Source organism: Dendrobates tinctorius, unplaced genomic scaffold, assembly GCF_039654945.1.
Source record: "Dendrobates tinctorius isolate UK_male_01 unplaced genomic scaffold, ASM3965494v1 ptg000102l, whole genome shotgun sequence".
NCBI lineage: Eukaryota > Metazoa > Chordata > Amphibia > Anura > Dendrobatidae > Dendrobates > Dendrobates tinctorius.
In genome coordinates this window covers 35,838,367-35,861,981 of record NW_027361770.1, presented here as the reverse complement: position 1 = coordinate 35,861,981, position 23,615 = coordinate 35,838,367, and the positions used below count along the sequence as shown (strand labels likewise).

Here is a 23,615-nt window from a genome sequence, read left to right as displayed (position 1 = left end):
ATAAGAACCCATTTGAAAAATAAAATACACTTACCGGCCTTTTTTAAAGCGCTCAGTTTCTTAAAGTGAAGAAGCAAATCAGTCCCAAAACAAAAGAAAAGAACAGTTAACCTTAGGAAGAAAGCAAATTCACAATTACTTGGGAAAACAGTGAGTAAGGGTTAGCTTTTTCCACCGGGTTGAATGGAAAAAGCTAAATTTAAGTCCCGTTGCTCCAGCGGAAGTTAATTTTCTGCTGTATCATGGACAGTAAAATAAACTGAAACCCAAAACATGTATTACCCCCCCAATGAGGCAATTTCTGTCGTTTGTTCAGAAAGAGGCATTACTTGTTAACAGTTGTGACATACGCTGTAAAACAATTTCAGTAAAGTCCTTAGAAGAAAAAAATAAATATAACTATGGTAATTTAACAAGTAATCTTTACTCCGATTTGGCTGCATATTCCCACAAAACTCCCCTGAAAAAATTAAATTGACGGTTACGCTTTAAATACACATATGGGGTGTGCTATGGGATCTTCAGTGGCTCTTTTTGCTATTTAAAAATGCAATTAGTGCAGTAAACAATTTGAGAAGTAGCAGCACAGCCCACAAAGAAAAAAAAAAAAAAAAAAAATAATAGATCCTTTCTAAGAGTATATGGAAATTTTTTCAGTTTATAATCCACTTTATGGGTATTTCTTTGAAACATCTACAGGATTCAACTTCGTTGTGATCCCTTTAGCAGGCAATAGAGAAATGGCCCTAAGAAAGAGCAACAAAACCTTGTTTTACTTAATTTTTCAGGCAGTCTCTGACTTGTGAACATCCGACTTACAAATGAACCCTAGTTATGAATATTGGATGTTACAAAAAAAAACAAACCAAAAAACATAATACTCGCCTCATTGGATACCGTCAGGGCTCACTGGTAGAGATGAGCGAACATCGTCGGCTCTCTCCTTATTTGGCAAGCTATAGCGCTTACCGAAGAAGCCGCATCGGGAACCCGGATACCTGGAGCGGTCCCAATGATCAGCTGTTCGGCGCCGCAGCTGCATGTGTCGTGGCTGTGTGCCAGTGACCACACACAGGCTTTCCATGCATGTGTTGCGACTGTCACACAGCCGCGAACCATGCAGCTGCGGCGCCGAACAGATGATCATCGGGAACAGTCCAGGTATCTGGGTTCCCGATGCAGCTTCTTCGGTAAGCGCTATAGCTTGCTGAATAAGGAGGGAGCCGTCAATGTTTGCTCATCTCTACTCACTACACATCATAAGGTCATGTTGTCATCGCAACCTTATGATGCAAAATGAGCTCGCTTGGTAGCAGCTTCAGAGGTGCCTAGACATAAGGTCTGGTCTATAGTGAGGAGGTCAGAGCTGCGGCGATTGACAATGGAAAGAGGGCCAAATTCTGGGTTATGGGTCGGCTAGAGCGGTCAAGCGATGACTTGTTTTTTTTCCAGGGCCCAGTTTCAAATTGCATACATATTCTGGTTATCAACAAATTTACTGTACGCATCTGGTTCATAACCCAGGGACTGCCTGTATTGAATAGTCTTTAAAAAGTTATAAATCTTTCCAATGGACTTTATTACCTTAGTTTTCTTCCTTTTCTCTCAAACTACATGCCGAAAGTGTTTATAACTTAGCAGCTGCAGTAAAAATGCATACTCCAGTGTGGGATTCTCAGCTCCCTTCCTCCATGCAAAGACATTTGAAAACATCCCCACCTCTCTGAGCTTAGGGTAAGGAAGCCGAAACTCACATTGGAGTACAAAAGTTTTGCTACAGCTGCAACTCAAATCAGCTAATCACTTTCAGCATAAAGTTTGTAAGAAAAAAAAAAAAAAGCAAAATAAAGTAATTGAGTATATTGCAAAGATTCATAACTGCAAAGGCTGATAATGTAATTAAAGAGTAACTGTCATTTTGATTTTTATTAAAAATGTAAAACTTTTAAGCTACTTTTAAATATATTACCCAATTGCGCCTCTTTCAAGCTTTAAGCTGTTCCCCAATTGTTACCCTTGTCCCTTTTTTTCCTCCAGTAGATGTGTCGCTATGTTCTATTCATACTCAGCTCAATCCAGGGTGAATACAAATATAGGCTATAGGAAAGTCCCCTCTGACACTGGCTCCTCACAGCTAAGGCCTGTTTCACACTTCAGTTTTTTGGCGTCAGTCAAAATCCGCCAATTTTCGAAAAAAACGGATCCGCCAAAAAAGGGGTGGATCCGTTTTCCCCCCACAGACTTACATTAGTGGCGGATCTTGACTGATGGTCGTCCATCACACCCGTTCTTTGACGGATCCGCCAAAATTTTACCGTCTCCCGGGCGGATGAAACGGACTCTGCAACGTTTTTTTTCTTCTGGACGGTCCGCTATTTTGATGTGCGCATGCCCGGAAGCTTTGCTCTGGGATCATTTTAACCCAGAAATGCCATTCCGGGATCTCTCTCTCTCGGTTCCTTTAAAATTACAACTTCGGCAGATCCCTTAAAACAACGGTTCGGTGACACACGTTGCTGCCGGATCCGTTTTCCGCCATTTTCACGGATTACAACTGACAGCAAAAAACGTCAGTATGAAACAGGCCTAAGACAAAACTATGTAGCATCACAAAAAAAAAAAAAAAAAAAAAAAAAAAGGAGGTTCTCACATAACAAAAGTGTTTAGTTTACTGGGTTCCATAGCTATTACAGTGCCTTGCAAAAGTATTCGGCTCCCTGGAACTTTTCAACCTTTTCCCACATATCATGCTTCAAAAACAAAGATACCAAATGTAAATTTTTGGTGAAGAATCAACAAGTGGGACACAATTGTGACGTTTTAATGAAATTTATTGGAGATTTTAAAATTTTGTGGAAATTCAAAAACTGAAAAGTGGGGCGTGCAATATTATACGGCCCCTTTAACTTTGTTGCGCCACCTTTTGCTGCGATTACAGCTGCAAGTCGCTTGGGGTATGTCTCTATCAGTTTTGTACATCGAGAGACTGAAATTCTTGCCCGAAGAATGAGCTCAAGCTCAGTGAGGTTTGATGGAGATCGTTTGTGAACAGCAGTTTTCAGCTCTTTCCACAGATTCTCGATTGGATTCAGGTCTGGACTTTGACTTGGCCATTCTAACACCTGGATACGCTTATTTGTGAACCAATCCATTGTAGATTTTTCTTTATGTTTGGGATCATTGTCTTGTTGGAAGACAAATCTCCGTCCTAGTCTCAGGTCTTTTGCAGACTCCCAACAGGTTTTCTTCAAGAAAGGTCCTGTATTTGGCTCCATCCATCTTCCCATCAATTTTAACCATCTTCCCTGTCCCTGCTGAAGAAAAGCAGGCCCAAACCATGATGCTGCCACCACCATATTTGACAGTGGGGAGTGTGTGTTCAGGGTGATTACCTGTGTTGACTTTACGCCAAACATATTGCTTGGCATTGCTGCCAAAAAGTTTGATTTTGGTATCATCTGACCAGAGCACCTTCTTCCACGTTTGGTGCGTCTCCCAGGTGGCTTGTTGCTAACTTTAAATGACACTTTTTATGGATATCTTTGAGAAATGGCTTTCTTCTTGCCACTCTTCCATAAAGGCCAGATTCGTGCAGTGTACGACTGATTGTTGTCCTACGGACAGACTGTCCCACCTCAGCTGTAGATCTCTGCAGTTCATCCAGAGTGATCATGGGCCTCTTGGCTGCATCTGTGATCAGTCTTCTCCTTGTTTAAGATGAAAGTTTAGAGGAATGTCCAGGTCTTGGTAGATTTGCAGTGGTATGATAAGCCTTCCATTTCAATATGATCGCTTGCACAGTGCTCCTTGGGATGTTCAAAGTTTTGGAAATCATTTTGTATCCAAATCCAGCTTTAAACTTCTCCACAACAGTATCACGGACCTGCGTGTTGTGTTCCTTGGTCTTCATGATATTCTCTGTGCTTCAAACAGAACCCCGAGACTATCACAGAGCAGGTCATTTAGGACAACATTGGATCATTCAGATATACACAATGAACTTCTGGAGTGAGTTTGCTGCACTGAAAGTAAAGGGGCCGAATAATATTGCACGCCCCACTTTTCAGTTGTTGAATTTCCACAAAAATTTAAAATAACCAATAAATTTCGTTCAACTTCACAATTGTGTCCCACTTGTTGTTGATTCTTCACCAAAAATTTACATTTGGTATCTATGTTTGAAGCATATGTGGGAAAAGGTTGAAAAGTTCCAGGGAGTCGCATACTTTCGCAAGGCACTGTATATGAACAGTGCTATGCTTTTTGTATTTCCTTGGGGATTGATATACTATTAGGTTTTGTTCAATTGGCCAAATCCATTTGCAGTTATGCTTTGGAGAATGTATTTCATCACTTTATGGGATTTCTCAGGAGAAAATGAAGATGGTTAAAAAAGTTGACCTCCCAAACCCTTGTATCTGTTTTTCTGTGAAAGAATTAAAATTTTATCATGAATAGGTCTGTATTATACTCACCCAAATATTTCACTTTGACGTTCATGAGCCCTTCTCATTTTTGTATAGTTTCCACCATACAGTATCAGTACCACTCACCAGTAATCAGCGATGTTTTGAAAGCAGACTGAGGTGGACAGATGATGTAGAAGCCACAGACGTGGCGAAGACATCTTGTACAAAGACAGGAAGTGTTCGGTAGACTAACAGTATTGCATCGAGTCTTGATTCTGCAGATTGTCAGCTTATTCACATACAATGACATGCTTCATTGCATGAAAGCTGAAAACTTGTAAGGCAATTTTATAAGGAAGTCCAGGAAAGATCCTTTAGAATTATACTTTTGGAGAGCAGAATAAACTTGCCACATGCTGTGGTAAACTCATTGTCTAAGTGACTAATGCACTGAAAAAATTGTTGTCCAGAGCAAACCCTGTAATGTAATCGAGTCATCACATTGGCACACTAATATGGCAGTCTGTGATGAGCCCTTCAAATCTAAACCTAATTTGACAAAGGTATGTGGAAGACCACAGGCCAATTCTGAAACTTTACTGTGTAATGCCAGCCACTCACTTTCAGGATCCCGTTTGCTGAACGATGGTTTGGCCAGAAGCCATCTTGGCTGGCTCTCCAATACACAGACGCACTCGTTCGGCCAAGTGCTCCTGTGTTCTCAATGAGAGAGCTATTGCAAGACATGTCAGGCTGTAGCTCATCTCCAAGAGAACAAAGCGAATCGGCAATCCGAAATTGGACATGTCCTATCAACATCTCCGACAATCAGTTGTACAGGGCCCCACACACAATACACAGTCAGCCATACTCACCAATATCATTAGTCTAATGTTAAGTCCCCTAGACTATGCTTTGTCAGGTGTTAGCACTAAATATTCCTGGCTATTCTAAGACGGTTTCTACCTCAGCAGCAGTTTATCACACAGTAATGACCACCTTTACGCCCCCTGTAAATAATGTGGTTTAGACTGTAATAGTGCCTTACTTAAGCTCCAGCACAGTAATATCTCAGTTTGTGCCCTCTACAAAGTAATACCCTTTTTGTATGCGTTGCGGATGGCTTATAAAAAACAAACAGGGCAGTATATAGTATATAAAACCCTTATCCTACACAGAGTAGATATTACACAGATAGTACCATTACTGTTCTGTGCACACCACACTGTCACAGCCACCTTCTTCTGTACCTAGCTCCTAGTGCGTCACCTCCTTGGCCAATGGCTAAGAGAGGAGAACCAAGGAGCAATCATCCACTCTCCTCACTTAGAGTCCAGGAGTGTGGGCAACAAATCAGTGTGCAGGTCTCGTCCCACCTCACCAAACCAAATTCCCTTTTCGTCCATCCGCTCCCCGCACTAAATGCTGCTCCATCAGCATTTGACCCCTGTCCACTGTGACTTAACAGATTTATTAGCAGCAGTAATTCAGACAACTAGTGACCTACTTGCACATCTTCTGTGGGTCACCAACACCTGGTAGCACCGAGGCTACTAAATATTGGAGCACAGGAATCTTGACATTTAGCCTGCTTGTAAAACTGCTCACGCTCCCCAAGCATAGAGGCATTCAGTCTTGCGCATAGCTATACACGAGGCAAAATATAAAGCCAAAAACATAGCTTTACGGGCATTAAAGCTATTGCAACGCCACCGATTCCAAATATTCTTTTCAAGAATAAACAGTAGTAGAAGTAATCGTTCTTAGAACAAAAGGAGGTGTATTTGATCGGTGAAAATAGAATTTCTTACACACAAAGAAAAGGCAGGAATATTTCATCTATGAAAACAGAAATTAAAAATGAAATAGAAAATTCTGTACCTCAATGGTTTCATTTGTCGTTTGATGTGACATTTGCAAATGTATTCTAAAGTTCTGTAAAGAACTACAGTGGAAGTTGCAGTCCTGAGGAGTTTAAAAAAAAAAAAAAATAAAGTTTATGGTTGTATTAGTTTAAAAAAAACAAACAAACAGTAATTAATTTTGCACAAATAAGATTAATTGAACAGAGCTAAAGATTTGTAACTAATGCATCGCAGCATTTATCTTGCAGATAACCACTGCAGTCATCATTGTGTTTGTCTACAGGCATCGTAAACCTGTGACTAAAGGCCCCGTTACCCATAACGATGTCCCAGCGATCCCACCAACGATCCGGGGCTTAGAAACCCACTGTTTACCTTAGATACCAGCTCCCAGCACCAGCACGCTGGTATCTAAGGTACACAGCGGGGTTCTAAGCGCCGCGCGGCGCTTAGAAACCCACGGTTTACCTTGGATACCAGCCCCAGCTCGCTGATCGCTGGCCTCCCGCAGCGATGCGTGCTGGCCAGCGGGAGACCAACAATCAAAAAAAATGTCCAGTTCTTTCCAGAACGATCAGCGATACCCGGCAGGGGGGGACTGGTCGCTGATACCTGTCACACAGCGATATCGCTGGTGAGATCGCTGTTGCGTCAAACTTGTGACTCAGCAGCGATCTCGCTGTGTGTGATGGGGGTTTTCGTACATAGACTGGGGATCATATAAAGAAAAAAAATACAAAAACAGACTATGAGAAAAAAAGGAAAAAATGTAAAATGCACAAAGTTTTATATTTAAATCAATACAAGAAAATATACAAGGATAATGAGAGAAAAACCACAGATGAACAAGGTGTGGGCGCACGATACAGAAAGGAAAATGATCACAATAATGCAATCACACAGAAATATGTATATGACATTAATGAACACATTAGCATAAGCACCAAGAAATCAGCATGTAGCATATAGGTGCACCAAAAATATAGTGGTAAACAATACCATCAAAGTGGTAATATTAAAATATAGGGGTATGATAATGTGCAGTAGTGCAAAAGTCAAAGAGCTGGCCAGACAAGTAAACAAAGTTTTTTTTTTTTGTTTATACTTATTACTAGCTTGGCCCATGCAAAATTTTCGCACATTGGTCATCAGGGGCGCAGGCAATTCCAGCAAAAGCAAGCTGGTCAAATGTAAACATATTTCATGAGCTGATGAACACAGACCGGTATTTATATATGTAGATTGGTAATACAATAAATTGTTTTGATAAGTAGAGAACAAAAAATGTCTTCCGGTTGAGGTGCCACCTGCTGGTCAATGTATCTTTCTGCAGGTTTATGAAAATGAATGTTTAAACTGTATTTAGTGATAAAATTGTGAATGTGTGGTTTGTTTGGCTGTTTTCTTGCTGAAGGGAGAAAGTTTATCTTTCAAATGGTGTATTGTGTGTGGGGCGAAGTAATGAGTGAAAAAGCAGTGCATGTTTACAAATGTGTTGGTAGTGTGCTTTGGGGTACTGTGGTGCCACCTGCAGGTCATTTTTCCTTACTGCAGGTTTATGAAAATTTATGTTTAACCCCTTAATGACAGCCAATACGTCTTTTTACTGACCTGAGATATAAGAGAATAGCATCCCCATACAGGTGACAATCTAGCAGCTGAAAGCTGTACACTATAGCGGACAACTTGCTGTCTCACAAATGATTAGTGTTGGCACCATCCAGATCTGTTTAACCCCTTAGTTGCTGCTGTCAAAAGTGACTTCATCTAATAAATGGTTAATAGTTCGTGGGGGCTTCTGCTTGAATTTAATTGACACACCGAGATCATGACTATGTGGTCCTGATGTTTACCATAGCAGCTCATAGCCAAATAGCAACCTTAGAGTCTCACTGCTCTAGCGGTCAGATTAGAAGTCAGCGACATTTAGGTGGTTAAACAAACACTTTTTCATTCCTGCTATACCACTTTGCATTAATTCCTGAAAATCACCTGAAGGGTTAATAAACTATTTGACAGCAATTTTCAATGTCAAGGGGTGCTGTTTTTAAAATGATACCACATTTGGGGTCTTCCAATATATAGGACCCCCAAAGTCACTTCAAACCTGGATAGGTCCCTCAAAAAAATAAATTTTGTAAATTTCCTTGAAAAAATGAAAAAAATTGCTGCTACATTATTAAACCGCCTAAAAGGCTTATAAAATAAATTAGCGTTTTAAAAATGGTGCTGATGTAAAGCAGATATGTGGGAAATGTTATTTATTAATGTTTTTGTGTGATATGACTATCTGGATTAAAGGGATAATCATTCAACTTTTGAAAATTGCAATTTTACGTTTTTGTCAAATTTCTGAAACTTTTTATACATAAATACAAAATTTATCGACTTAAAAAATTTACCATTATCATAAAGTATAATGTGCCATGAAAAAACAGTCAAAATCAATGGGATTTGTTGAAGCGTTCCAGAGTGATCACCACATAGTGACATTGGTCAGAATGTAAAACATTGGCTCCCTCACTAAGGGGTTAAACTATTTTGTGATCAAATCGTGGATGTGTGGTTTGTTTGACTATTTTCTTGAAGGGGGAAAGTTTACCTTTCAAATGGAGTATCATTTGTGTGTGTGGGTGCAGTATGAACGGGGATACAAAGGAATCACCGAAAAACAGTGTTTAGAAATAATAGAACAGATTGTTCACATTTCACACCAAATAACCTGATGAAAATTCTGGTTAATACAGGTGTCTGGATGCCAAATATGTGTAAGATTTTGTTGTATGTGCCCTCACACTAAACATTTTTTTTCCATAATGGGGACCAACGCTTTGGGTATCATAAATAGCGGCATGTAAAAAGACACCTAGGCTTACCAGAAAAAGGTAGGGAGAGGAGTTAGATGTGGGGTGTTGGCACAGTGTGCAATAAAATTCCCACTGTGGAATCCATATCATTATGGCTGCCGATATCTATATTTAGCAGTGTGATATATTGGCTCACCAATGCGCTGCCATGTTAACCCCTCCTATTGACTTTATGGGGTATTTTTAGAGGTACTAGAGAGGATGGAGGTAGTTCTTGCATTTATCACTGGTATCGAATGTGTTACGTGTCTTTTCTACTAATGATTAATAAAATTGACATTTTTTGGCTCCGTTTTTCTCCTGTACTTTTCAATTAGAAATGTAGCAAAATTCTTCAGATTTGGCATGTCTCTTATCCCTTGTGCAGGGCATTATAGTTTAAATATCCATGGATACAACCACTAACTTGGATACCTAAGCTACTGCAATGCCTGCACATGGAGCACGCAACAGAGCAAATCAGAAGAACTATAACTACGTTTCTAATTGGAGGTATGTACTAATATTACTACAGCTACTACATATGGAGATAGGAATACCCCTTTAACCGCATTCTGAAAATTTACAATGGTTTAGAGGTTAAAGCCCAGTACCAAACGCAGTAAATTTACAATGTTTGGTAGTTATCTGGTTAAAATCCTAAAATTATAACAAAAACATTACACAGCTATCTCTGGATTGTGTATATAAGTGCACTGCTTAACAGTAAATGCTTTCTCATATTTCTGGTGAACCCAGAGAACTAAGGCTAAGTTCACACTTGTGTTTGGGTGCTCTGCGTAGGGATGCGTACTTCTTCCCTTCAGATCCGCATAGATGTTTATGCGTCCTGCGTACCCATCCTTAACATTGGGTATGCAGGGACATGCATTGTACGCGGATGCGTCCATCGTTTTGACGTGCCCGTCGACCGCACAGGAACACAACTGCATGAACTGCGTTCCCATGGGGTCGGCGGGCGCGTCAAAACGACACACGCGGACGCATCCGCATACAACGCATTTCCCTGCGTAACCAATGTTAAAGATAGGTATGCAGGACGCATGCGCAGCTACGCAGATCTGAAGGGACAACGTACGCAGCCCTACGCAGAGCACCCAAACACAAGTGTGAACTTAGCCTAACACACAACATAAAAGCAACAACAAAAACTTACCTTGCATTTGAATTTGGGTTTCACAGTTGAGTCTGGATCTTGGTTTGAACCTGCCTGAAGTGTTGAAGTCTGCTTGCCTGAACTATTGTTCTGGAAAATTAAAAGTTAAAATATTAAATATTTTTCACCTAAAATTAGATAAAAAAAAAATAAAATACCAGACACAAGGATGGTAATTTAATCTAATATGGATCGCCGGATGGTCATCTTTGTCCATTCTTTTGCAATAATTGTCATACCAGAAACATTTACGAAGCTTTACCTTCACATTAATGAATGCATATGGACAACTCAAGACAGCTGAGCAGTGGGGTTTTTCTTCTAATTAAAACCCAAAATATTAAGTTAAAGGAAGATAGCAAAAATTCTGTAGATTTAACATTACCAATGGTGACTTAAAGCTTTGAGGCTATATCAAGCAGCATAGATTGTGCTCACACTACCACCAAGTGCTACCAATGACTAGCAAGTACAGATTTACAAGCAGTGAAGGGGTAAGCTATTTTATTAAGAAGGCCAAAGATGCTATGGACCTTTAATGCTCAAGAGAGACTGTGCAAAAAGTGAAGTGGGGGAATCAGCCTGCAACGTAAAGGCTCTCAAACACAGACTAACATCAGAGGTCTTGGCCCCACTATGTGTGTGGGGGAGTCCCAACTCCAATATGACACTAAAGATTATTTTGTTCTCTGTGAGATAAGCTGTTGTCTGGAGATTTTAGCATTCCGGTATATTGGGGAGTCAGGAGAGATAGTAGTGGGCAGATTGTTCACCAACAGTAGAGATGGGCAGACACCTGGATGTCCGGGTCCGGCCGAACAGTTACAAAACGTTTAGGTTCGGGTTCCAGAACAGTACCCGGATCCTATTCTCTTAAATGGGGGGCCCAAAAAGTTAGTGTATGCCACACTATCATATGCATGACTGCTTCTGATCAGTGGCAAAATCATCACTGCCGGTCAGACAGCTGTGGTTCCCATACTGTCAAAAGACAGCGTGAGCCCGCAGCTGTGATTGGAGGTATACAGTTTACTTCCGGTCACTGGTGCCAGCTGATGGGACTACTGCCGCTAATGACCATGAGAGCAGAAGCAGCCAATTTGAGTATTCATTAGCCGGCGCCCGTGCTGTAAATCAATTAAAGAAAAAAAAAAAAGGCATGAAGGCATGCATTCCCCTGTGTTTCTGATACCCACAGCTGGGAGCTGCAACCCCCAGCTGTCAATTTCAGCAAGGCTAGAGACAAGAATAGAGGGGTTAACCCCCTGGAGCTTTCTTCGATTTTCACTCCCCTCCTTCCCAGAGCCATAACTTTTTTATTTTTCCGTCAATATGGCCATGTAAGAGCTTATTTTTTGCAGGACGAGTTGTACTTTTGAAAGACACCACTGGTTTTACCATGTCGTGTACTAGAAAACAGGAAAAAAAGTCCAAGTGCTGACCTGACATTATGATTCTCCAGGTCATTACAAGTTTATAGATACCAAACATGTCTAGGTTCTTTTTGATCTAAATGGTGGAAAAAAAAAAATCCAAACTTTGCTAAAAAACAAAAATGATTGCGGATAACCGTAGCGTCTCTGTTGAGGAGAGCCATAAGATCAAATACTTACTTAACCTCAAGACATGAGATTGAGAGAAACTACCCATAAAGTGTATTGTTTAACCTTACATAAGCTTGCTCAGATCATAGTGTGACACTAAAGATGGCAGCCATTCCTGTTCCACCACACACCATGTGCTGGTATCTAAGATGACACCCAGCATGATGACCTCATTGATCAACCCAGTCTGATGACCTCATGGATCAGTCCACGATGACGCCTACCCTGGTGACCTCATGGACCAACCCAGCCTAATGACATCACGGATCCGCCCATGTACTAGCTCATTGCCCAACCCACTAACCAATGGAATATATCCGATCACTCCCTTTTAGAGCTAACCGAGCCCCCTTACAGGGATTATATAAATCTATGTTCGGACTAAATAAAGGGCTTTTTGGAGTTTGATCAAGAAGAAGTTACATCCGACTATGTGTCTGCTGTTATTTCTTTAGTGCGCACTTAATATCCATTAGGCCAGGAGCAGGCAACTAGTGAACATTTCTTATTGTTCAACCTAACCTCCATTTTTTGTGATCTCTGGTTGAGTGAGAGCTTTTTTTTAATGATATTTTGGTGCAGATACTATCTTTTGATTGAACACAGCGATACCAAGTATGTGCATGTTTGATTTTATTTTTATTGTTTTATTTTGAATGGGGCAAAAGGGGGGTGATTTGAACTTTTACATTATTTTTTTAACGACTTTTTTTTTTTTTTTTTTTTTTTAAACTTTTGGCATGCTTTAATACTCTCCATTGGAGACTAGAAGCTGACAACCTGATCGGCTCTGCTATATAGAGGCGATGGTCATATTTAATATTAACTTATTTTTACGCTGATGGTGCCATGTTTTTTGTGGGACAAGATATTTTCAGAGATACCATTTGATTTCACATTCGTCTTTGCGACTGCATTTTATTCCACTTTCTGTTCAGCTATATGAAAAAAACATGGCTTTACCCTCCCATTTTTTTAAACTGTGTTCACTGCAGGGGTTAACTAGTGAACTTTTGTTTATTTTATTTTTTTATTTTTTACATAAAAATTATAATTTTTTAGTACCATATCAATATTTTTACAATTTTTTTTCCCTTTACTTTTTTCCACTAGGGGCCTTTTCACTTTCAGCAGCCTAATCATAGCTATAATCCATTACAATGCACAAGCATTTAAATTGATTAGAACTAGGGTTGATTGAACAGCTTTGAATAACCGCTTATCCGAATAGCTATAGCATTTATCGAACAGCTGCCTCGGTAACCTGAAGCGCTCCCGATAATCAGCTGTTCGGCGCCACAGCTGCATATGTTGCGGTAGTGTGACAGTCACAACACATGCATGGAGAGCCCAACAAACAGGCTATCCATCCATGCATGTGTTGTGCCTGTCACACAGCCGTGACACATGCAGCTGTGGCGCCGAACAGCTGATTATCAGGAGCGGTCCAGGTAACCACGTTACCGAGGCAGCTAGTTGGTAAGCACTATAGCTATTCGGATAAGCACTTATCCAAAACTTTTCGATCAACCCTAATTAGAACTCACACAAGCCTCTGGGACCGTGCTTCACGAATGGTCTGAGGGGCTTGCCATAGCATGGTGACCGAGAAGTCGTCACTACAACATTGGGTCACCATAGCAACTATTGGGTCCCCACTGTGACACCAGTCAAGAGTGCAGAAGGCGCTCTCTCCCTTGGCGCCCCTGCTAAATGCTGAGATCGCTGTATTTAGGGGGTTAAAGGTTCCTGGAGCGGTGCAGGGATTGTTCTTGCACTGAGTGCTGGGTATCAGCTGTCACAATAAGCCGACATCGGGCGGCGATCAAGCGTGCACAGCCTCTGTGCGCGCAAAATAGCCTGGACATACCTAGTATGTCCAAGGTCAGTAAGTAGCAGCCGACCATGATAATGAATACGTCCAGTGTCGGAAAGGGATTAATAAGGCTCTCGAAAAACATTTTTAAAAGTCAAATTATTTTTTCCTATAGGCTCAGAAAACATAACACAACATATTTCTAACCTGCATGTTTGCTTGTGGTCTGCAAAACAACACTTTGAATGACCGTTGTAGGATTCTGTGAAGAAAAGTATTCTATTAAAATATGCATAGAAAGGTCGTAGTAACACGGCAAATACAATAAATGTTTAATGCATAATATGTTAAATATATGCAAACATAGATTATACACACACACACACCTCAACTTAGTGGAATGCAAGAATCAGTTTCATAAAAAAAAAAAAAAAGTGTTTCCTTGGCGTACACAGGAACCAGCAGACATCCTAAAGCTGTCCCTGGGGTGGGAAAAGTAATACCAGTACTAGAGATGTAAAAATAAAAATCCCTCAGGTTAATACTAAATTCCCTGCTGAACCAGGCCTGTATTATGCTGTATTTACTGAAATCCATGTTTAAAGAAAGAAGTTTTAACATTCGCTTTTCAAATGCTAATTAGGGCTTTGAATAGTTGGAGTGCTACGTTTCCCCAGAATAGTTGGAACCCTTTATCCAATTGAAGGGGTTGTCTGAAGTTGTTAAAGAGAATTTGCCACCTGGTTCATACTGTACTGCCCAAACAATAGGTAGAACTAATCAGAGCCTAGCTGCATGATTGCAGAAAGGTAGACAGCTCTGAAACACTCCGATGCTTCAGAGAAGAAACGTGCATATGACATTTGAGCAAAAAACATTGCCGCAGAGCGCCGTTATGTTAGGCCTACTAATCAGAAGAGGTGATGGGATACTGGCAAGTAGGAGGTTCTGGCAGACAGACTACCAATGCAGAGGTTGGACCAGGGTACAGTAAGGAGATTTTTGTGTACTCACCGTAAAATCTCTTTCTCTTAGCCTCTAATTGGGGGACACAAGACCTTGGGTGTTATGCTTTCTGTCCACTAGGAGGCGACACAATGCTTAATCTGAAAAAGATTTGGCTCTGGCTCCTCCTCCACAGTATACACCCCTGGGCGGCATCCGCCTTACCTCAGTTTTTGTACCCAAGCAGTAGGAGGAGATAACAAATCCAACATAACCAAGCCTATAAACAAAGGCTACTATGTACAGCTCAAGGAACAATATGAGTACCCAACATAATAACAGCCCGCAAGGGCAACAGGGTGGGAGCTGTGTCCCCCAATTAGAGGCTAAGAGAAAGATTTTACGGTGAGTACACAAATCTCCTTTACTCTGTCGCCTCATTGGGGGACACAAGACCTTGGGACGTCCCAAAGCAGTCCCTGGGTGGGAAGCAATGGACGAATATTGTGCTGACAGGTCCCTAGACTTGGGACACTGCCGCCTGCAGTACCCGTCTACCCAGACTCGCTTCCACTGAGGACTGAGTATGCACACTGTATTGTTTTGTAAACGTGTGTAAGCTAGTCCAAGTGACCGCTTTACACACGTGTTGTGCTGAAGCCTGGCGTCGAATGGCCCAGGAGGCTCCTACCGCCCGTGTGGAATGTGCCGTGATACCGGCCGGAATAGGAGAATTGTTTAGGCGGTAGGCGTCATGGATGGTGGACCTGATCCACCTGGCAAGGGTAGCTTTTGAAGCCGGTAAACCCCTGCGAATGCCTTCTGGAATAAGGAAAAAAAGGAATCAGACTTCCGGAAGGGTGGAGTCCTAGACACACATATACGCAATGCCCTGGCAAGGTCAAGAGAATGCAGGGCCCTCTCCACTCTATGAACCGGAGCCGGGCAAAGGGTCGGTAATGAGATGCCCTCATTGAGGTGGAAATCAGACACAACCTTTGGAAGGAAGGATGGAACTGTACGGAGAACCACCTTGTCCTGGTGGAAGAATAGGAAAAGCTGTTTGCAGGAGAGCGCTGACAGCTCAGACACCCTGCGTAGCGAGGTGATTGCCACGAGGAAGACCACCTTTTGTGATAAAACTCGAAGTGGAGCTTCCTTAAGAGGTTGAAAAGGAGGTGCCTGTAGAGCAGTTAGGACCAAATTAAGGTCCCACGTATCCAGTGGACGTCTGTAAGGAGGGACCAATCTGGAGACTCCCTGAAGAAACGTCCTGACTTGTGGTTTGTTAGCAATACGCTTCTGAAAGAGCACTGAAAGCGCTGACACCTGACCCTTAAGCGATCCTAAGGATAGGCCGGCGTCCAGACCTGATTGAAGGAAACCACGAACTTTCAGAAGAGAGTAAGGCAACGGAATTCGCCCGCGAGAGTCGCACCAAGTAAAATACGTTTTCCAGGTACGATAATAAACTTTGGCGGAAGTTGGTTTCCGTGCCCTGATCATGGTTCTAATGACGTCTGGAGCAAACCCTGCCTGGGTTAAAACCCAGGTTTCAAGGACCATGCCGTCAAATTGAGAGTCCCTAAATTCTGGTGGTAGAACAGGCCGTGAGACAGGGGATCGGGACGGTCTGGAAGACGCCAAGGGGTGTCTGCTGTAAGCTGAAGGATGTCGGCGTACCATGTACGTCTGGGCCAGTCCGGCGCAATTAGGATGGTCGGAACTCCTTCCTGCTTGATCTTCCTCATGACTCTGGCCATCAGGGGAAGAGGTGGGAAAATGTACAGAAGCTGGACCTGAGTCCAGTCCTGAACCAGGGCATCCGCCCCGAGCAACCTCAGACCGCGTGTCCTTGCCATGAAAATGGAGACCTTGGCATTGACATGAGATGCGATTAGGTACACGTCCGGAGTCCCCCAGCGATAACAGATCCGACGAAAGATTTTGGGATGGAGACCACTCCCCCGAGTCCATTTCCTGTCTGATGAGGTAGTCGGCTTCCCAGTTGTCCACACCCGGACTGTGGACCACTGAGAGTACTGATTTCTTGTTTTCTGCCCAGCGAAGGAGACGCGCCACTTCGCTCATTGCCTGGGCACTGCGAGTCCCACCTTGGCGGTTCACATATGCCACTGCCGTGGCATTGTCCGACTGCACTCTGATGTGAGAGGCCTTCAGCAGATGGCAAAAAACTTTTAGCGCCAGGAAGATAGCTTGTATCTCCAGAAGACCACGTGCCCTGTGAAGTAGGTGCACTGCACCCCATCTTGTTAGACTTGCATCGGTGGTCAGGACTTTCCATCGACTGGGAAGAAAGAATTTTCCTTTGGCCAGTACGGGTGGTTTGAGCCACCAGTACAGTGATTTCCTGGTTGACTCCGTCAGTCGGAACTCCCTTTCGAGGGAGAAAGGGTTCCTGTCCCAGGATCTGAGAATGGCTAGTTGAAGAAGTCTGAGGTGGAACTGGGCAAATGGTACCACCTCCATTGCTGCTGCCATCCTGCTAAGGAGTCTCCTGGCAAACCAAAGAGATCGGCAAGGTATGTGGATTAACATGCGAACTGTACAGCGGATAGCTTGTACCTTGTCCTTGGGAAGGTGTACCAGACCCCTGGAGGTATCGAACAGGATCCCTAGGAAGATCAGTGACTGACTCAGGAGTAGTTGACGACTTCTTAAAGTTGACTAGCCAGCCTAGACGAGTTAGTGTGTTGATCGTGATCGAGACGCTGTCTTCGCAGTCTTTGACAGTAAGTGCCTTGATGAGTAGATCATCCAGACATGGGACGACCACTATGCCTCTGGAGTGTAGGACATCCATGGTGGCTGCCATAACCTTGGTGAATGTTCTGGGAGCTGTGGCTAATCCGAAAGGCAAAGCCACGAACTGGTACTGATTCTGCCCTATTGTGAACCTGAGAGATCTTTGATGAGCAGGCGCAATAGGGATGTGCAGGTATGCCTCTTGTATGTCTATGGAGGCGAGATATTCTCCCTGTTCCAAAGCCGCAATGATGGATCGAAGGGACTCCATGCGAAACTGCCGAACGCTTACAAACTTTTTGAGTTGCGTTAGGTCCAGGAATTGGCCGAACGCTGCCTCCCTTTTTGGGAACCACGAATAGGTTGTAGTAGAGTCCTAGAGTCCTCGGAATCTCTCGTTTTCGGGAACCCATATTATGACTCCTGCTTGAAGGAGAGAGAGACACTATTTCCTTGACCCACCTGTCCTCTGTAATAGGCAGCCAGACTTGCTGAAAGATTAAAAGTCGACCGCCTACAGGTGGGGTGTCTTCCGTATTTCGTGAGTCATGACGAGGAGAAATTCTGGAATTTCCCTCCTTTGGGCTTTGCCTGGCCTGATGTTGACCGCCAATTCTTGTCCGTCCTCTGTGCTGTCCTTTGGTTGTCCCTGTGAGGGGGAACAGTTGTAATTCTGTGAAGGACGTGAAGCGGCCTAGCCTGAGGAGTTCCGAAAAGACCGGAACCTAGCCTGGTTACGTCGCTTAAACGTACGTTTAGGTTGCGGTTGGGGAAGAAAGGTACTCTTACCCCCCGTGGCATTGGAAATCATCTTGTCTAATTTTTCCCCGAAAAAAATCTCCCACTGACGTACGGGAGATCCGTAAGAGGCTTGTTTGAAGACGCGTCCGCTTCCCATTCTCACAGCCAGAGGATACGTCTGATTGTAATTACATTCGCTGCTATACCTGCTACGCCTCTTGCAGAATCAAAAGCTGCAAGGCGTATGTAATCTGCCACCACCGCTATCTGAACTAGTTGATCGAACATCTGAGGAGCAGACTTTTGTAGGTTCTCCTGTAATCTTTTGGCCCATAACAGAATGGCCGTGGCTGCCCACGTTGAGGTGAACGCGGGAGCCAGGGAGGCTCCTGCAGCCTCAAAAATTGAACGAGCCATGCGCTCAACCTGCCGATCTGCTGTATCCTTCAGGGTTGAGCTATCTGGCAGTGAGAGGAGAGACTGTGCTGCAAGCTTAGAGATAGGGGGATCGATTTCCGGTGGATCTGTCCACTTCTTGGTCTTTTTGAGAAAAAAAAGAGTATCTATCCCTTTTTTACGGTTTTATTTACGGTTGGCGAATTTTTTGGCAGGCTGCGAAAAATGCTTATCAAGGATGTCCTGAAAGCTTGGGTGATCAGAAAAAAAACTTTAGGGACTTCAGGGGCCCCTCAAAACAGATCTTATGTTTTGGGGGTTCTTGGGGAGCATCGGATAAAATCAGCACCCGATGAATAGAAGTGATAATGTCCTCAACTAGCGCTGTATTGCTAGGAGGACAAGGAGCCTGAGACTCCTATGTTTCCTTTTCTGATTCGGAGTCACAGATGCCCTCTGAATCCTGCGCATCGCTGAGGCGTTGCCTGGAGGGAGATCTGGACCGCCGCTTTTCCATGCCCGAAGATCTCTGTGGAGATCTGCTGCGCCCGTCTCTGGAACGAGACGGTCTAGGAGACCTAGAATTACGGTGTCTCTGCCTAGAGCGGGATGACCGTGAGCCATGGGAGGACGTAGCTGAACGTGACCTATGGGGCCGTTCACTACTAGCATTGCCAGGGACTGCCTGTCCGCTTATAGCTGGGATATGACCCTGCATAGCCTGAAGCAATGTGGAAGTCAGCGTATCTATGGACTGTGACATAGATGCGGCCCATACCGGCATGTCAGTGGAGTTGAAACAGTGACAGGAGCCTCTTGGGGCACTGACCCAGCATTTTGGGAACAACTCTAGCAGTACGGTGCATGTTGCCACTGGGAAGATTGGCTTTGCAGGCTGAACAGACTGCGTAACAGCAGATAAACCTGTTTTGTTTTTTTGTTTTTTCTTCTCTTCTTCTTTCGGACCTGGAGACCGACATAGTGCACTGAGTGCCGGCAGGTTATTCTGACCAAAAACCTTACAGGGGTGGCTATGCAGAGGAGTGCTGTAGGGAACCTATAGGGAGTCTGCGTCCACAGCAGGATATTATCTTGCTGTGCCTTACCCCACCGGTGTGCTCCTAGATCCGGCGCCAGCAGAAAAACTTCGGTTCTGCGCCCCCTGGAGACTGTGCAGCGTTCTTGAGTAATATAGCAGTGCTGCTGTCTTCCCTGAGGTAAAGAGGTGGGAGGGAGGAGGGGCGGAGAGCAGAAAAAGGGCGCGCAGCCAGGCAAAACCGCGCCCTCCTGGCTCGATCCGGCCCCTGTATGACGCTGTGCAGCGTCATTATCATCCAGGGGGGCAGGCCGAGGGTGGTAACAAGGGCGGCGGCTTCGGCTTAGGCCGAAGCCGCGGACTAAAGTACAAAATCCTACCCGGGAAGGGCTCCAGAGCGGCGCGGTAGTCCGGAGGGGAGCGGAAAACGAACCAAAACCCCCCCTGGATGAGTGCCATATCGCCCGGACGCCCCTATATACGCAGCGCAGCCCTGTGAAGGGTCTTTTTGACCCCTTTAGAGGGCTGACGCTGACGCAGGGACAGGAATCCCTGCATACTGTGGCCCAAATATGACAGCCCCCAGCCCCATAGCAGACCACAGCAGTGCTGGGGCTACAATAGAGTTAGCGCTGCGAACGCAGCTCCTACCTGTGGCGTCTCAACCTAACATCCCTAGAGGGGGTTAGGGAGGGCGCTTCACCGCCATCAGGAGGAATTCTTCCTCACCCTCAACCCAAAAAGCCCAGGGCCTGGGGAAGGAGGGGGGGGGTTCTCGACCTCGAACCATGCACCCGAAAGGCTGGGGAGGGAGCGACATGGGGAAGAGCCATCTCTACCTCAACCGGGTACCGCTAAAAAGAGGACCGAGGAGGGAGCCATGTCGGGAGTCTCAGAGAGACCCTCTTTTCTTCATCTGTGTCAAGAAGAATCTTCTTATGGTGTGCCTCCTTGCGACACTAAGCAAAAACTGAGGTAAGGCGGATGCCGCCCAGGGGTGTATACTGTGTGGGAGGAGCCAGAGCCAAATCTTTTTCAGATTAAGCATAGTGTCGCCTCCTAGTGGACAGAAAGCATAACACCCAAGGTCTTGTGTCCCCCAATGAGGCGACAGAGTAAAATCTTTTTGCTCAACTTTAGCACATATATGTGAAATGTCATTATTTCTAAATACTCTATATTAAATAGTGATAACAATTGACTGTCCACGCAACATGAAACTACACCTGTAAGTCAATCTCTGAAAGGCAGGATGATTACAACCAAGAGACACTGAAAATTTGTAAAAGTATATGCCATACATTGAAAACAATCCTAAAATCCAAACCCTCTGTATAGGCAGCTTTTGATAACGAAATTTGGCGATTACTGCTTGTCACATGTTTCAATGAGATCTACCCTAATACAACAAGTCTTTTCTATGTCTTTCCATACGTCACACTTTTTCCAAACCTGTATTTTCTCAGTTGTGGTTTTCAGAGTTCAAATATTGTTCACTTGCTGAAGATGTCTGTGGAGAAAAGTATTAAATTTAAAGTATGCAATAGACGTCTCTGCCAAGGTAGACAAACAATGTTTAATTCAAGGATAAGCAGAGATTTGAAGTTAAACATTCACATCTAAGCTGCCAAAACTGGCATCAGGGTGGAGGGACAATAGACCTTCCCTACGTTTCTCCGGAGCTCATGCAGACCAGTTTAAAGGTAATTACCGTATACACTTAAGTATAAGCCGAGATTTTCAGCCCATTTTTTAAAGGCTGAAAGTGCCCCCTCTCGGCTTATACTTGAGCCATATACGCCAGGGGTCAGATCATACTTACCCCCTCCTGGCATGGTCTCTGCAGCCCCTGCTTCTCCCAAGGTCTCCGGCACCTTCCTTCAGCGGTCACGTGGTACCGCTCATTAAAGTCATGAATATGCGCATAATCATGACTTTAATGAGCGGTAAAACGTGACCGCTGAAGAAGGGAGACCGTGGGAGAAGCAGGGGCAGCAGAGACCGTGCCAGGAGGAGGTAAGTATATGCGATATTCACCTGCCCCCCGTTCCACCGCCGTGCGCCGCTCTGTCCTCTGGCTGTGATGTTCAGGTCTGAGGGTGCGATGATGTAGTTTGTGCACGCCCTCTGCCTGAACAGTCACTGACAGAGGGACCCGGAAGACAGCGCGGTGCGCAACAGTGGAACGGGGACAGGTTAATATCTCAGGTGTCAGGGGGCCCTGAGCCAGTGGTGACACCGGCACCTGTCCCCCATAGAGCGCTGGAGTCCCCGCCTGCTCAGGACACCGGCACCTGGCCCCCAGCGACGAGAGGCGAGTATATCTTTTTTTTTTTTATTCGCAGCAGCATATGGGGCCATAACCATTCACAGCAGCATATGAGGCATACCGCCGTAATCTATGGAGCATCTTATGGGGCATAATCTATGGAGCATGTTATGGGGCAGCATATGGGGCATAAACTATGAAGCATCTTAAGGGGCCGTAACCTTTATGGAGCAGCATATGGGGCCATTATTAACCTTTGTGCATTATATGGGGCATATTTTTGTATGGAGCATCTTATGGGGTCTATCATGAACTTTATGGAGCATTATATGGGGTGTATTTTGTATGGAGCATTTATGGGGCCCATCATGAACTGTATGGAGCATTATATGGGGCTCCTGATTCAATATGGCTATTCAAAAACATTTAACCTACTGATGTCTCAATTAATTTTACTTTTATTGGTAACTTTTTACTTTTGAAATTTATCAGTACCTGCTGCATTTTGCACCCTAGGCTTTAATCGAGTCAATAAATTTTCCCAGCTTTTTGTGGCAAAATTAGGGGGGGGGGGGGGGGGGTCAGCTGATACTCGAGCATATACGGTACTATGCTTTCCATTAAATAGCCTGGCACTTGCTAGAAGCACCTATATTGGGAATAAGCTTATTGTCTGATCAGACTATTCTATCACTACTGTTAGACACTGAGTGCAACGACAACACAATATTTATACTATGGAATTCTCCAGTATATGATTAATTATATGTATTGCTAGACAGTTCAGTGTTATAGCCAAAGTTTGCACATTCATTAAGTGTTATTTATATATTTTGTATTACAAATACAGCATGCACAGGTAGGGGAAAAAAGAAAAAAAAAAAAAGTCAATTTCAAGGTCCCTTGCACCTTTTTAATCTTCCTGTGTACTTTTGCCATATGTATATACATCAGTTTCATTAAAAAAGCATTTGCATTTTATCTACGTGTTTTCTGTGGGTGCTTGGTTAGAGATAAATATATCCCCAAATAAAATAATACACACACATAGGGAACCATTTTAACTCCTTAGTGACCGGGCCTTTTTTTTACATCTGACCAGTGTCACTTTATGTAGTAATAACTCTGCAATGCTTAAACATATCACATTGATTTTGAGATTGTTGTTTCGTGACATTGTACTTTATGGTAAATTTATGTTGATAGAATCTGAGTTTAATTATAAAAATACCAGAAATTTTACAATTTTTTTTTTTTTTTTTTTTTTTTTAAATAGCAGTTTTCGAAGTTTGAATGATTATTAATCCAGATAATCATACCACACAAAAACATGAACATTTCCCTTATGTCTGTTTTAAATCAGCGCTATTCGTAAAATGCTGTTTTAACACTTTAGAAGGTTTAAAATTGTAGCAGTAATTTTTAATTTTTTAAAGGAAATTTACAAGAGGGGGATTTTTGGCACTCACCATAAAATCTTTCTTGGAGCCTTCATTGGGGGACACAGGTAACCATGGGTATATACTGCCGTCGCTAGGAGGCTGACACTAGGCGAAAAAGGGAAAACAGCTCCTCCACGGAAGTATACACCCACTGACAGACACAAAGCACCTCAGTTAGTGGTAAAGCAATAGGAGAAGCAACCAAAAACTCACGTTATGCACCAACAAAGGCACGTATGCCCAAAAACGGTCCAGTTAAGGAGGGTGCTGTGTCCCCCAAAGAAGGCTCCAAGAAAGAGTTTA

General features: G+C 43.6%; 1 protein-coding gene across 13 annotated transcripts in view; it reads right to left on the bottom strand.

Annotated features, from left to right (window-relative positions):
- Window positions 1-23,615, bottom strand: part of LOC141099769 (uncharacterized) — a 190,114-nt gene that overhangs the window by 160,210 nt on the left and 6,289 nt on the right. For all 13 annotated transcript variants that reach the window (XM_073587808.1, XM_073587811.1, XM_073587812.1 and 10 more), the window contains exons 2-6: window positions 21,054-21,111; window positions 13,925-13,979; window positions 10,298-10,387; window positions 6,291-6,374; window positions 35-59 (exon numbers count right to left, since the gene is read on the bottom strand). In XM_073587808.1, the coding sequence (XP_073443909.1) occupies window positions 35-59; window positions 6,291-6,374; window positions 10,298-10,387; window positions 13,925-13,930 (205 nt within the window). In that variant the 5' untranslated portion in view covers window positions 13,931-13,979; window positions 21,054-21,111. The remainder of the gene's footprint in view (window positions 1-34; window positions 60-6,290; window positions 6,375-10,297; window positions 10,388-13,924; window positions 13,980-21,053; window positions 21,112-23,615) is intronic.